The sequence below is a fragment of the Bison bison genome, unplaced genomic scaffold (assembly GCF_000754665.1).
Source record: "Bison bison bison isolate TAMUID 2011002044 unplaced genomic scaffold, Bison_UMD1.0 scf7180017864197, whole genome shotgun sequence".
NCBI lineage: Eukaryota > Metazoa > Chordata > Mammalia > Artiodactyla > Bovidae > Bison > Bison bison.
This window is the reverse complement of record NW_011494769.1, coordinates 931,503-947,793: the sequence shown is the minus strand read 5'-3', so window position 1 is coordinate 947,793 and position 16,291 is coordinate 931,503. Positions and strand designations below refer to the sequence as shown.

General features: G+C 43.5%; 1 protein-coding gene across 1 annotated transcript in view; it reads left to right on the top strand.

Moving 5' to 3' along the window:
• Window positions 1-16,291, top strand: part of RYR3 (ryanodine receptor 3) — a 567,299-nt gene that overhangs the window by 310,113 nt on the left and 240,895 nt on the right. Inside the window, exons 17-18 of the mRNA XM_010844173.1 lie at window positions 5,020-5,153; window positions 7,297-7,538. Of these exons, the coding sequence (XP_010842475.1) occupies window positions 5,020-5,153; window positions 7,297-7,538 (376 nt within the window). The remainder of the gene's footprint in view (window positions 1-5,019; window positions 5,154-7,296; window positions 7,539-16,291) is intronic.

Below are 16,291 nucleotides of genomic sequence, written 5' to 3'. Positions count from 1 at the left end.
ATCATTGGTCCTGAGAAAGTGTAAATCAGAACTGAGATGTTAGCCCTAACAGGTAGGTGGGGTGGGCATGGCACAGAAGAGTACCAAGGTAAGGAAACCATTAACTCCCACAGACTTGCTGTAATAGCTCCACAAAATCACCTCTGAGATCCCAGGCAGTCAAGGCAAGATAGAAATGCTCCAAACCACTCAGTTCACACCACAGGGAGAACAGAATCTGTTCTGCAGAGAGAAAGCACTCATTTATCAAATAAAAATTCACCACATTAAGTACCTTTTGTATTTTAAAAAATAAAGCTATTTTAATAGAAAGCTGAGGACAAAATGCAAGAGCCAAATGCTATTTCCATGGATATGCAATGCCTCTTTCTTACCTTTAAATCAGAATTCCCACGTGAGCCTGTGTTTGGGGTAGTTGACTAATGGAGATTAAATGTGCAAGGAAAGATCTTGGATGAAATGTGGTGTCAGTGGTGAAAATGGCTTTACAATTAAGCAGCAAATGAATTTCACAGAGTGGGCCAGGGAAATTCTCAAGTTGGACCAGTGTATAGATTCATTTCAGTTCAGTTCAGTTGCTTAGTCATGTCTGGCTCTGCAACCCCATGAATCACAGCACTCCAGGCCTCCCTGTCCATCACCAACTCCCGGAGTTCACTCAAACTCACATCCATCGAGTCAGTGATGCCATCCAGCCATCTCATCCTCTGTCGTCCCCTTCTCCTCCTGCCCCCAATCCCTCCCAGCATCAGGGTCTTTTCCAGTGAGTCAGCTCTTCACATCAGGTGGCCAAAGTATTGGAGTTTCAGCTTTAGCATCAGTCCTTCCAGTGAACACCCAGGATTGGTCTCCTTTAAGATTGACTGGTTGGATCTCCTTGCAGTCCAAGGGACTCTCAAGAGTCTTCTCCAACACCACAATTCAAAAGCATCGATTCTTTGGTGCTCAGTCTTTTTCACAGTCCAACTCTCACATCCATACATAACCACTGGAAAAACCATAGCCTTGACTAGATGGACCTTTGTTGGCAAAGTAATATCTCTGCTTTTTAACACGCTGTCTAGGTTGGTCATAATTTTCCTTCCAAGGAGTAAGCAACTTTTAATTTCATGGCTGCAGTCACCATCTGCAGTGATTTTGGAGCCCAAAAAAATAAAGTCTGACACTGTTTCCACTGTTTCCCCATCTGTTTGCCATGAAGTGATAGGACCAGATGCCGTGATCTTAGTTTTCTGAATGTTGAGCTTTAAGCCAACTTTTTCACTCTCCTTTTTCACTTTTATCAAGAGGCTTTTTAGTTCCTCTTCACTTTTTGCCATAAGCATGGTGTCATCTGCATATCTGAGGTTATTGGTATTTCTCCCAGCAATCTTGATTTAAGCTTGTGCTTCTTCCAGCCCGGGATTGCTCATGATGTACTCTGCATATAAGTTAAATAAGCAGGGTGACAATACACAGCCTTGACGTACTCCTTTTCCAATTTGGAACCAGTCTGTTGTTCCATGTCCAGTTCTAACTGTTGCTTCCTGATCTGCATACAGGTTTCTCAAGAGGCAGGTCAGGTGGTCTGGTATTCCCATCTCTTTCAGAATTTTCCACAGTTTATTGTGATCCACACAGTCAAAGGCTTTGGCATAGTCAATAAAGCAGAAATAGATGTTTTTCTGGAACTCTCTTGCTTTTTCAGTGATCCAATGGATGTTGGCAATTTGATCTCTGGTTCCTCTGCCTTTTCTAAAACCAGCTTAAACACCTGGAAGTTCACGGTTCACGTATTGCTGAAGCCTGGCTTGGAGAATTTTGAGCATTACTTTACTAGCGTGTGACATGAGTGCAATTGTGCAGTACTTTGAGCATTCTTTGGCATTGCCTTTCTTTGGGATTGGAATGAAAACTGACCTTTTCCAGTCCTGTGGCCACTGCTGAGTTTTCCAAATTTGCTGGCATATTGAGTGCAGCACTTTCATAGCATCATCTGTCAGGATTTGGAATAGCTCAACTGGAATTCCATCACCTCCACTAACTTTGTTCGTAGTGATGCTTTCTAAGGCCCACTTGACTTCACATTCTAGGATGTCTGGCTCTAGGTGAGTGATCACACCATCATGATTATCTGGGTCATGGAGCTCTTTTTTTGTATAGTTCTTCTGTGTATTCTTGCCGCTTCTTCTTAATATCTTCTGCTTCTGTTAGATTAGAGAAGCCTAATTCCAAGACAGATAACCCCAGATTCTCATGGTGAAGTTACTGTCTGAGGCTGGCCAGTGGGAGGGCTCCATGCTGTGTGGTCATTCAGAGACACACTTTTCTTCCATCTAGCAGCCTCACTGTCCCCTAGGACAGGACTTCACAGATTTTATGTGCTTGTGAATCTCTTGAGAATTGTGTCAAACTGAAGGCTCTGATCTGATAGGTTTCTGGGGGTAAGTCTGAGCATCTGTATTTCTGGCAAGTTCCTACATGATTCCAGTGCTGCAGGATCTCACTTGGAGTAAGGAAACCCTTGGGATTGGTAATCCTTCCTTGGATCTCCACATCCCACTGGAAAGGGAGAGTATAGGGGCCAGCCCTGAAAGCAGTGGACATCACATCCACCCACTTTCCACTGGCCAGAACTCAGTCACATGACTCCACAACACTGCAGATGTGCCTGGGAAGTGTAGGCTCTGTGCATAGGACGAGAAGGAGGCAGAGTCTGGTGACCACTGGGAAGTACCCGCCACAGCCAACAAGCACCCCAGAGGTCACTGAGATGCTTCATCTCCATCAGGAAGTACAGATGACCCCTAAGGACTGTGTTTGCATTTCCCCAGGGTGGACTGACCCATCTACATGCCCTTCACTTTTCAAGAAAAATTTATTGGGATATAGTTGATTTACAATGTTGTGTTAGTTTCAGGTGTACAGCAAAAGTGATTCAGTTATACATGTATTAGTTCTTTTTCAAATTCTTTTCACACATAGCTTGTTACAGAATATTGAGTAGAGTTCCCTGTGCTATACAGTAGGTCCTTGTTGGTTGTCTGTTTTATATACAATACTGTACATGTGTTAATCCCCAGCTTCAAATTTATCCCCCCATACAACGTTTCTCCTTTGGTAACGATAAGTTTGTTTTTGAAATCTGAGTCTATTTCTGTTTTGTAAATAAGTTCACTTATATCATTTTTAAAATTAGATTCCACATATGAGTGATATCATATGATATTTGTCTTTCTCTATCTGACTTAACTTCACTCAGTATGACAATCTCTAAGTCCATTGCAAATGGCAATGTTTCATTCTTTTTATGGCTCAATAGTATTCCATTGTGTGTGTGTGTGTATGCATGCCACATCTTCTTTATCCATTCATCTGTGGATGGACACCTAGGTTGCTTCCACATCCTGGCTGTTGTAAACAGCGCTGCAGTGAATGTTAGGGTGCATGACCCCAAGAAACGCCTGGTAAAATAAAGCCTGAACACTGTCAGCACATTCTTGATGGCATCGTTTATTTGTAGGTGATGTACTATCCCATTAGGCTATGTGCTTTTCAGAGCCTTTTTTCTCCTCCCTGATCCTATTGTATGTGGATTAAGCTCTACTTTCCTTCCGGCTTGACAGCAAGGCTCCTACAGCCGTCACTTCAAGGCAAAACAGATGAAAATGTGTGCTAGGCTGGATGATAAGTATTTAATTTCCTGGCCATCTATGGGCTCTTTTCTTAGAGGGACAAATTATCCTCTGGATTTCCAGTGCCACGGTCAAATGTTTCATGGAGTGGTAATGGTGAGAGTCCTCCATAAAACCACCTTTGCAGTTCTTTTCGGCCTGTCCCATTAATGTGCTCTGTATTTATTTGGAATGAAGTTGACATTCAGCGAGCCAGGTAGAAAACTGATTTGTGAGAATTATGGATACAAATCCCATCAACAACGTGAAGCTATCCAACCCCACTAAGCATGGAGTCTCCGGTGGCCACTTTGTAAGACTGAACTGGGGCTACCCCCTCCTTATCAGCGCAGCCTGCCACGGTCCTGGCTGTTATTCATCCACTGCCGTTTGCACACTCCTCCCCATGGGGGAGACAGGGAGGAGCAGTGCCTGGCCCAGCATGTTTGCTCTGCCACGTTAGGAACATGAAATACGGATGAATGAGGATTCAGCACAAGGAGACTGGGCGGGCAGGCCAGTGCGTGGGAGAGGTGGCCAGAGGCTGTTCCCACTTCCCTGGCAGCTGGCATATGAGGTGGTTTAGGCACAGCTCGTGGTGGATCTGGTAGATTCAGGGTCTGCCTGGTTTGCTCGCTCTTATGGTTTACTCTCACTCTACGGGGGGAAAAAAGCAGGTGAAATGTTTCTGAATAGGTATTTCTAGGAAGATAGGGATATCTTAGTGAGCTTTCATGGTATCATAGCAGAAGACCAGCACTCGGAATCTTCCCTGTCGTCCCCTCTACCCGACCCATGCGAGGATCCCAAGCCTGCCACAAGCAAGGGACTTTAGCCAGATGGGAATCTGAGTGTCCTTCAGGAAGCCCTGTGTGAGTGCCTGCTGACCTTGTGCAGAGGGCCCCCAAGCCCAGGCAGGAGCACGTGCTTCAGCCTGAGGTCCATGGGGGCCCTCCCAGCACCTACCCTGAGAGGAAGTTGTTGCCTCACCTCACCCTAGTCCTGGACCTCGCTGGAAAAGAAACCTAGACAGGCTATCTTCAGAGCTCAGACTCTTACCCTCTTTAACAGAACAGTGACCACAGGTGGCGTGCCTAGTTTGGAGGGATGGGTCACAAGACTAGAGCAGAGTAGCTAGAAAGGAACCCAAATTCATTTCCCCAAGGGCCAGCAGGCACCTGGGCATCACTCACTCATGTCTGGTGAGGCAGGTGTGGCTTCCTTGACTCTGAACAGGTGCTCACACCTGTCACCTTGGCCCTCACCTTCGTGAGGCGGGCTTCCTTCCTGTGCTGTGGCTGTCAGGTCCTGCCCACTATGCACCCCCCTCGGGTCCTAAGGTTGGCTGGGGTGTGTCCTGCTGCAGGTTCTGGATGTGCTGTGTTCCCTCTGTCTCTGCGATGGGGTCGCAGTGAGAGCCAACCAGAATCTCATCTGTGACAACTTGCTGCCCCGGAGAAACCTGCTCCTGCAGACGCGGCTGATTAATGACGTAACAAGGTAAGGCCACCACCATCATTGCAAATGCCCATCTTGTCCCCAGAAAGGAAAGAAAGAGTGCTGATCTCAACTCCAAAGCCACTTACCCATCATCTCCATTCTGATGTGACCACATAAGATAAGACCAGCAAATATGCACATCTTTTAGGGCCTTGTACTCCAACCCCTTCAGCTGAATTTCTCAAACTTCTCCCCATGGAGTAAATATACCACCTGAGGACTAAAGAATTTGGCCTAAGGGAGTGATCTACCATGTTTTATTTTAAACATGAATGCATATCTTATACCTTCTTCATAACATATTTTCTTTTGATATACCAACATTTTTTTTTAAATCTTTTGATAGCGTGGATGTCCCATGTTGAGACCATGGTTTCTTTTATCCTCTGGCACTTGGCCATTTACCCCCAGGGCCATCTGTGAAGTCCAGAATGGGCTCATGAAGAACCCTGGGCGTCATGAACTCACTGGACCTGGACTAGGGAGCAACTTCAGCAGCTCTCCACTTGGGCTCCCTCCCTACTCTGCAACGTGAGAAAATGACGTCCCCTCCAAAGTGCAGAGCAGGTTTGGGTCTGTGGACATCACACAGGCTTTCTTCTGGGTATCAGTCTGGTTCTTCCCTTGCCCACCCAAAATGGACACAGTCTTATCCCAGGACAGTGGACCTCTAAGAGTAGGATTCCGAGAAGAAAAACTCCAAGTGAGCATGCACCGGTTAAAACTCCCAAGCTTTTAACCATTTTTTTCTGGATACATTAGAATCTCTATTTCTTAACAGGGTTGCCTAATACTGATGTATCTGCCCCCCACCTTTTTTGTCATAGAGGTTGAATTTTTTTCAGCTTTATTGAGGTATAATTGACAAACAAAAGTGTAAGATATGTAAAGTATACAATGTGATGATTCAACACATATAAATATTATGAAAGGATTCTCTCTCCCCATGAAGTTAATTAACACTTCCATCACTTCACACATTTACCATTTTTAAATGAGAACATGTGAGTCCTACTCTCTTAGTGAATTTCAGTTTTATAATACAGTGTTATCAACTGTGCGTGCCTGCATGCTCAGTCACTTCAGTCGTGTCCCCATGTGACCCCATGGACGTTAGCCCACCAGTCTCCTCTGTCCATGAGGATTTTCCAGGCAAGAATATTGGAGTAGGTTGCTGTGCCCTCTTCCAGGGGATCTTCCCAACCCAGGGGTTGAACAGGCATCTCCTGCATTGCAGGAGGATTCTTTACTCACTAAGCCATGATGGGAAGCCCATTATCAACAAAGTCACCATGTTATATCCTCAGACTTTACTCATCTGATAAGTGAAAGTTTGTGCCCTTTTATCAACTTCTCGCTATCCCCCTGCCCCTGCTGTCCAGAACTGCTTTTCATTTCTCCCTTTCTAGGAGTTGGACTATTTTTTTTAGATTCCATGTGTAAGCGATACTATGCAGTATTTGTCTGGATTATTTCTAATAGTGACTTCTTAATGCTTTTAAGAGGCCATTATTATTAATAATGCCTATGGGGAAAAGCTTAAATCAATTTACCAGAAGATGGAACCTGAGTAAGTCATTTCTTACACTTATAGAAAGAAAGAAGAGTTTGCAATCATACAACTCTACATGATGTTTTCAGCATCTTTACCTATGGTTGGCACTCAGTAAATGTGTGCTGCCTTGAATATTGGAACATATATCTTTTATATTTTATAATGGAATTAATGTTGTCCTGACATCTCCCACTAAGAACTTGATCAAGTGTTGGAGGCTTGAAGATTATTCTGCTTTAGAACAAGACAAAAATCATGAAATTGCCCTTGCTCTCAGTTTAATTGGGCTTTCCTGGTGGCTCAAACCATAAAGAATCCACCTGCAATGCAGGAGACCCTGGATTGTGAAGATGCCCTGGAGAAGAGAATGGCAACCCACTCCAATATTCTTACCTGGAGAATCCCATGGACAGAGGATCCTGGTGGGCTTTGCAGATCCCATAGGGTCGCAAAGAGTCAGACATGACTGAGCGACTGTCGCGTTCACTTTTTGGTTTAATTGGGCCCGTGCCTCCTATGGTCTGGTTCAGTTTGCTTTCCTATTTCTTAAGAGTCTGTAGGTGCCACCTGTCTCATGTTTAATTTCAGTATTCGGCCAAACATCTTCCTGGGAGTTGCTGAAGGCTCAGCACAGTACAAGAAGTGGTACTTCGAGCTTATCATCGACCAGGTGGACCCCTTCCTCACAGCAGAGCCCACGCATCTGCGGGTGGGCTGGGCCTCTTCCTCTGGCTACGCTCCTTACCCTGGAGGCGGAGAAGGATGGGGGGGCAATGGTGTTGGTGATGACCTATACTCCTATGGCTTTGATGGACTTCACCTTTGGTCAGGTGAGCACCTTGCCGGGGCTTCAGCCCCTGATTGTTCAAATGGAAATGGTTACTTCTTGTTGAAATGATACAGGCTCAAGTCTCAACTAATTAGATGGTTAAGTAGGAAGAGCACCACATCTGAAATGAGACTGCCCTGCTTTTTTGTATGTATGATTTTATGTGTTTGTTGGCTGTGCTGGGTCTTTTGTATATATGATTTTATGTGTTTGTTAGCTGTGCTGGGTCTGCGTTGCTGCATGGGGTTTTATCCAGTTGTGTGACAGGTGGGGGCTGCTCTCTGGCTGTGGTGCACAGGCTTCTCATTGTGGTGGCTTGTCTTCTGCAGATCACAGGCTCTAGGGTGCATGGGCTTCAGTAGCTTAGTTGTGGCACTAAGGCTCAGTAGCTGCAGTTCCCAGGCTCTAGAGCACAGCTTCAGTAGTTGTGGCAGCTACTGAGTTGAGTAGTGGCAACTACTCAGTAGTTGAGGCTAAGTTGCTCCAAGGCCTATGGGATCTTCCCGGACCAGTGATCGTACCCACGTCTCCTGCACTGACAGGTGGATTCTTTACCACTGAGCCACCAGAGAAGCCTGAGACTGTCCTCTTTTAAACCACGAGTCTGTACTTCAGTTACATCATCTACTACAGATCCCTTAACTTTTCTCAAGCTCAGTGTCTGCTGCTTTACAATCCTAATTGCATGGATTTGTCAAGGTTACATGGGCCAACAGGAAAGGAGAAAAAGACTGAGCATTTATTGACTTTGCAGTAAGCTGCATATCTTTTGTACTTTTTTCCTCTCATTTTATCCTTACAATGACCCCCTACAGTGGATAATATTGATCTCATACTACAGACATGGAAACTGAACACAAAGATGTTTAGTTAACTTACTCGCAGTCACGCAGAGAAGCCTCCATATCTGACTACAAGTCTGTCATCTGGTGGCTGTAACATGCCGCCTTGTCATACACCTTATAAGGTGTCTGGATCTGTACCTGACACATGGTAGTTGCTAATCTCTTAAAAGATTTCAAAACTTCCTTTTTAAATATACAGTTACACTTTCCCCAGAAATGTCCGTGGTGGTTGCCTGTGGAGAAGTGAGTTGGCTTCTGAATGGGTGGAAATGTAAGACTAACCCTCATACTTTTACCCACAGCAGAGGCTCTACCCCTCCCCTCTCCTATCTACAGCTTGTCTTATCTGTATCTTTTGCAAAACTGGAACTGGAGGTATAGTGTTCCTTATAGAAATTTCTTAGGTAAGCATTGTGCTGTGTGCCTCTTGCATAAGGAACCAGGACATACAATCCTCTGTAAATCCAGTACAAGGGGAAAGTTTGTATGTACAAGGCAGACCTATGTATTTTCATTTGTAACCGAGAACTACAAAATCCATCACATTCTCCTCCTCCTTTTAGCTTCCAGCTAAAACCAATAGCTCAGGTCCTAGTGACATGTTTCTTACAGTTGATCTTTACTTTCAACTGATCAATATTTTTTAATATTTGTGCTATTTTATATTCAGTATAAACATTTTTTTACCTCTTAGGAATGATGCAAATATGTTTGTTTATATATGTATCTGGGATCATTTATAAGAAGAAATTGCCTGATTCTGTGTTTTGTGTATCCCAGGGGACAGTGTGTTGCAGACAAAAGTGGGTACAAAATGGCAGGATGATAGAGTGAAGTGAATGTCTTGTTCTCTTATCCTCACAGTTTAACTTTCCATTTCATGAGGGGTGAAGGTGGGTCTTCTCTGGATTCACAGAGCCCCACTGTAGAGGCATGGTTTCTGTGGTCATACAGTTGTAGTAACCTTTAGCTTAGGTTATCATCAGATGGCATAAGGATCTCAGAAAGTTATCTCTGGGGAAGTGATTTGAAAACAAAAAATCACTATTCTCATATACTTACAGCTCCTGAGTTTAGTAAAATTGAACCTGTAGGGGGATGAGTGGGGTTGATGAGAGAAAAGTGTTGCCCACTGCCTGCTGGTTGCTGCTCACTTCCTGCCCTCTCTTCACCACAACCCGAGCATATTCTCTGGATCCCAGGTGCATGCGCTCAGTTGTGTCCAACTCTCTGCAGTCACATGGACTGTAGCCCATCAGGCTCCTCTGTCCATGGAATTCTTCAGGCAAGAATACTGGAGTGGGTTGCCATTTCCTACTCCAGGGGATCTTCCCAACCCAGGGGTCAAATTTGCATCTCTTGCACCTCCTGCATTGGCAGATGGATTCATTACCCCTCACTACCTGGGAAGCCCTCCCTGGATCCCAGGCTTCACTCATGGAGAACTCTGGATTGACTGAGGCAATATGAAGTCTACCAAGACCCTTAGATGGAGCAGATTGGCCCCTAGTTTCAAAGAAAAACCAACCATTCTCAAAAAAAAAAACAAAAAAACATTTATTCCATCTTTTCCAGATTTCACAGCCCTCCATGGGGCACTTGACATATCCCTTTATGAAAATTTGCAAAATAAATGCAACAGTGAGTCAGGAGGCAGAGAACCCACAAATTGCACATCCAGAAAGCACTGCTGTCAGTGCATTTTAGGACCTGGACGTCCATCCTGTTGTAGGATCAATCCATCCTATTGTGTGTCATTCCAGGAATGTACAATGCTCCCTTTTTCCTTCTTATCCAGTCAAGACCGAAAGCCAGGTGAATATTACCCACATAGTAATATAACTTCACCTAGGAGCATTTTGGGGGTCTTCATCACTCAATCTTCAGCATCTGGTGAGATGTCAAGAAACCAGCATCCATAAAATTGGCATCTTTTATGCTCACTAAAATGCAAAGCTTCCTTGGGTCTGGGCATCATTCTGAATTCTCCAACTTGTGCCCAGGTAACATTTATCTTGCAGAAGGCAAAACAGGTAAATATGTCAGCATGTGCACCAGTGGAAGAAATAAGGTTTCTGTTAATGACTCCCACCAGGACAGCAGTGAATTTGGACTGTCTGATGAAAAGGTCTAATAGTTGATGGAGAAATGAAATGGAAGTGATGCTCCGACTTACTACAGGAGAGAATAGAGGGTGGCTAGGGAGAAATGGTGGATACTGGTCTGACCATTTTTCTTCCTTTCTTGAGATGTAAATGCCTGGGTCCACTGCCTGTGTTTCTTATTGGAGTATAGTTGATTTACAGTGTTAAGTTAGTTTCAAGGGCACAGTGAAGTGAATCAGCTATACATATATTCACTTGGGGTTTTTTTAGAGTGTTTTTCCATATAAACTGTTACAGAGTACTGAGTAGAGTTCTCTGTGCTACACAGCGTATTCTTATTAGTTATCTATTTTGTATATAGTAATGTATACATATCAATCCCAATCTCCCAATTTATCTCTCCGCCCCCCAATCCCCTGGTAACCATAAGTTTGTTTTCTACATCTGCGCCTCTACTTCTGGTTTGTAAACAAGTTCATTGGTACCCTTTTTTTTTCAGATTCCACTTATAAGTGACATCATGTATTTGTCTTTCTCTGTCTGACTTACTTCGCTCAGTGTGACAATCTCTAGGAATGGGAAAATGTTTGTAAGTGAAGCAACCAAGAAGGGATTAATCTCCAAAATATACAAACAGCTTATTCAGCTCAATATCAAAAGAATGAATAATCCAATCAAAAGATGAGTGGAATATCTAAATTGACATTTCTCCAAAGAAGACAAACAAATGGCCAAAGGCAAATGAAAAGATGTTCAACATCACAGTTATTAGGGAAAAGCAAGTCAAAACTGCAATGAGGTATCACCTCACACCAGTCAGAGTAGCCATCCTCAAAAAATCCACAAACAAATACTGAAAAGGGTGTGAAGAAAAGGGAACCTTCTTATACTATTGATGGGAATGTAAATTGGTACTGTCACTAGGGAGAACAGTATGGAGGTTCCTTAAAAAAACTAAAATTAGAACTACCATATGACCCAGTGATCCCACTACTGGGCATATTCCCAGAGAAAACCATAATTCAAAAAGGTACATGCACCCCACTGTTCATAGTAACGTATTTTACAATATCTAGGGCATGGAAGCAACTTAAATATCCATTGCCAGATAAATGAATAAAGAAGATGTAGTACATATGTACAATGGAATATTACTCGGCCATAAAAAGAACAAAATAATGCTATTTGCCACAGTGTGGATGGTCTATTACCTTTAAACTTATCTATATGCATAAATTAAGCCACAGCCTTGAGCTGGACTTTACTACTTATTAAAGCACAAAGGATGTTGCTGAAGTTGGAAAGGATGGCAGAGCCCTTAATACTTTTGTCAATAGAGAAATTTAAGAAGCAGCAGTGTGACTTTGGAGTTATCCCTGGGTTTGAATCCCAGCTCTTCACTTACTTGGTTTTTTTGACATCAGGCAAATTACTTAACCTCCCAGATACTTGGTTTCCTCAGATGAAATGAAGATGATACAAGACTTTTAGGAAATTTAAATGAGATGAAGGATGTGAAGTTCTTGACACACACTAAATACAAAATAAATATCTCTTACCTACTTGCATTGTCTGTGAAGTCAACTATCATAGAGATCAAGTGCAGAGTTCCGGGTACCTCCCTCGAGACCATGAGATTAGCTCCATCCTGAGAGGAAACAGAGCCCAGGTTCCATGCTGAATGGGGAAGAAGGTCTCAAAGTGACATCCTGGGAAATATGAATGAGTTTTTCCTCTGTATAGGAGGAGGGCAGCCTCCATAGGTCTTCACCAAGCCTATGAAGTTTCTTTCAATCATCAGCTGTACAAATATCCCCCATTTGAACCCTGCCCAACCCTCCCTACAGGCTCCTGAGTCAGCCCAGCCACTGTGAATATCCTTTCATAGGAACGGCTCTTTTCTTGTCCTCGCATCACTTTCCCTCTCCTGATACAGCCTTTACATATGTAGCCTTTCAGAACTGCAGTTGGGGGTGAATTTGGCTCTCTCCAACCAGTCCATTCTAATGGAGATCAGTCCTAGGTGTTCTTTGGAAGGAATGATGCTAAAGCTGAAACTCCAGTACTTTGGCCACCTCATGCGAAGAGTTGACTCATTGGAAAAGACTCTGATGTTGGGAGGGATTAGGGGCAGGAGGAAAAGGGGATGACAGAGGATGAGATGGCTGGATGGCATCACCAACTCGATGGATGTGAGTTTGAGTGAACTCCAGGAGTTGGTGATGGACAGGGAGGCCTGGCTTGCTGCGATTCATGGGGTCACAAAGAGTGGGACATGACTGAGCAACTGAACTGAACTGAGCCTATATAGTAGGGCTTCCTAGGTGGTTCAGTGGTAAAGAATTTGTCTGCCAATGCAGGAGATGCAAGATATGGGGATTCAACCCCTGGGTTGGGAAGATCCCTTGGAGTAGGAAATGGCAACCCAATACAGTATTCTTGCCTGGGAAATTCCATGGACAGAGGGGCCTGGCGGGCTACAGTCCATGGGAGTCACAAAAAGTTGGACATGACTGATCATGCACACACATGTACACATACACATACACAGCCATACAGTACATCACTGATTAGGGAGCAATTTCGTAGGAGGAAATCACACCCCCTCTTCCCTTGTTGTAAATTTTCCCCTTGAAAATTTTGAATAAGCAAAGGAATTCACCTTCTCAAGAGATAAAATGATACAGAAAGTAAATGAATGGGATAAAATTCTTTGCTGATTCCTTAGCACTTCTGACTCATCAGGACAATTTGATGAGAGGGCTCCTGCATCCCTACTAGGACGAGCTCCAGGGTATTGGTTCATCTATCAAAACACAGCCCACTGTGACTTGGACTTTTCCAACCACAGTGCTATATGTAGAGGATTCAAGAAGTTAGCTGTAGGACACCACAGTTTTGATGTATCTGGATCTTCTCTGTTTCCAAATGCCTGAGTATTTGTGTTTACATTATAACACCAAACTCTGCGGTGCCTGGGGCGATGGAAATGCTGAGCGTCAGTGTTTCCAATTGTCTACATGACTCATCAGAAGAAATAAAAGCCTGCAGTAACACATCCTTAGGTTCATTTGAAGATGTGTGGCATGTGATTAAGTGGCTTTTTCCTTCATCTTAAAATTGCTAGGCTTGGAATGGCCTTTCCAAGCCCTCTGGGACCTTCCAACGGTCCTGAGCCTGTAAGTCAGGGGTTTTCTTCAGACTTACAGAAGCTGCAAGTCTTCCCAGACTGTCCCAATAGGTGGTCTCTAGGATTACTCAGAGTTCCTAATATCTGGCAAAGCAGTTAAAGTGATTTAGAAAAACTCTCCGTGTCATATTTGCTTCTCCTTTCTACAGGATCACATGCCTGTTGGTTGTGCCAAAAGCATCCAGTACATTTTAAATGTATTTGAAAGTGCCTGTTTAGAGCATGGTCTTTCAGTAAGATTTACTGATTTTTCAGTAACTCAATTTTCAAGTCACTTTCCTGGACTCAGTCCTCAATGCTATGATTCTCTGTACTGTTGTTTTTACCTAATATTATAAAGGACATACTATCCCAACAATATGCTAGTAAGCTTATCTCCTATTAACCTAGTAATGGAAGTGTCTGGAGTTACACGAGCAATAGAAATAGCATTTATTGTAGGTTGCACTGTGTCAGGCTCTTCCAGTTACTCTTATGGAATAATTCATTCAAAACTCACAGTCACCCCTGGACATTATTATTTTCATTAGATAGATGAGGAACCTGAGTTCACAAAGGTAAGTGACTTGCCCAAGCTCACACAGTAAGTGGCAGCACCAGGACTCAAGCCCAGGGAGCCTGGTTCTAGAAACACCCTTTCCTGCTATGTGCAACTGCCTCTCGAGAGGTACACAGGACGTAAGTCATTGTCTTGTCAAAATCATGGGAATAATAATTTGCTGTGCTCAGTCGCTCAGTCATGTCTGATTCTTTGTAACCCCATGGACTGTAACCCATCAAGCTCCACTGTCCGTGGGACTATCCCGGCAAGGTTACTGGAGTGAGTTGCCATTTCCTTCTCTAGGGAATAATAACCATACCTTAAAAAACCTCTTGACAGCATCACTGGGAGCATTACTTTCCCCATTTTGTGGACATAGAAGCTGACTTTTTAATGAAATCACAGCAGGTAAAGACTGGGTATTTGAACTCAGCCCTTTCTGTGGCTCTGAGACCGCTCTCACCCCTACCCAACCCCCATGCCACCTCATTACAGGCAGTTGGAAAAACAAGCATATTGTTTAAATGTGGATGTAGAACCCTTCAGAATCATCTGGAGTCATGAATACTCTCCTCAGGTAGAGATTGCTTCTTGCAGATGGGAACGGTTTTATGAAACAGAATGTACAAAAGCAGTCTCACAATTCCAATTTTCTAGTTTCAAATCTTTACTCACGTTTTAGAGCTGATGTACTTTATCAAATGACCTTTTACAACATGAATGTTACATGAAATGGACTCTTTTATTCAAATAGACTTCTCATTACATTGCCCTAAGCACTTGCTAAGCACACGCTTTATATCCAGTGATTAACCACAGACTCCCTTCAGTTTCTGGATAATACTGATCCCAACTCTATAGTCTCTATATGTTTTAAATATAGGCTCAGACTACGATTTCAGCTTGCCTACAGATGCTCTTAACAAATGTTCCAATGGCAACTTCTAGGCTCGCAGCCTCTTAAAATAAGGAAGATAAAAGACAATGTCCTTCACCACAAGGACACAGTTGCTCATCCTGGTGGTGGTTTTCAACCGAGGGAGCACACTGGACAGAAACTCTCCCAGCCATCCTTCCTCAGGAAGGCCCCTGGTGCTGTGGTATAAATAAAGCTTGGAAGCTTGGTTTCTGATGGCATCAAAGCACTGCTGTGTGAAGAACATCCACCATGAAGGCTACTCTTCATCTTTTTACTGGCTGAGTCTCAGACTGGCACAGAAGCCAGGAGTAAACTCTGAGAGGGTGGGATGAGGGTGCCAGAGTCACAATTCAATACGGTCAGTTTTGTCCCAGTTAATGTGTATCTCAGAAAGGTGAGATCTGTTAGTATCTTTGTTTTCTCAGCTGTGTCAGGCCTTAGTTGCCGCACGTGGGATCTTTTCATTGCAGCACATGGGCTCTCTCTAGTGTGGCATGCGGGCTTAGTTGCTTCTCAGCAAGTGGGATCTTAGTTCGCTGACCAAGGATTGAACCCATGTCCCCTGCACTGAAAGGCAGATTCTTAACCCCTTGGCCACCAGGGAAGTCCCTTCATTTGTATCTTTATCCAATAAGGATATGGATACTTTTGAAGTTAAGTTGTCTAACTCAGCATTTCAATTAATTCCTGGTTTTCACAAATCCATAGAAATCTCTTGGAATTTATTCAAATGATTGCAGTATTTTCCAGATGTTAAACTAACTGAAAAAGAAACAGTTGACGCAGGAAAGATTGATTTTTAATGGAAAAACAAGAGCTCTTAAGAATGAGATAATTATGGCAAGGTTTGCTGAGGCCTCTTGAGAAACCTGTATGCAGGTCAGAAAGCAACAGTTAGAACTGGACATGGAATAACAGACTGGTTCCAAATAGGAAAGGGAGTATGTCATGGCTGTATATTGTCACCATGCTTATTTAACTTCTATGCAGAGTACATCATGAGAAACCCTGGGCTGGAAGAAGCACAAGCTTAAATCAAGATTGCCGGGAGAAATATCAATAACCTCAGATATGCAGATGACACCACCCTTATGGCAGAAAGTGAAGAGGAACTAAAAAGCCTCTTGATGAAAGTGAAAGAGGAGAGTGAAAAA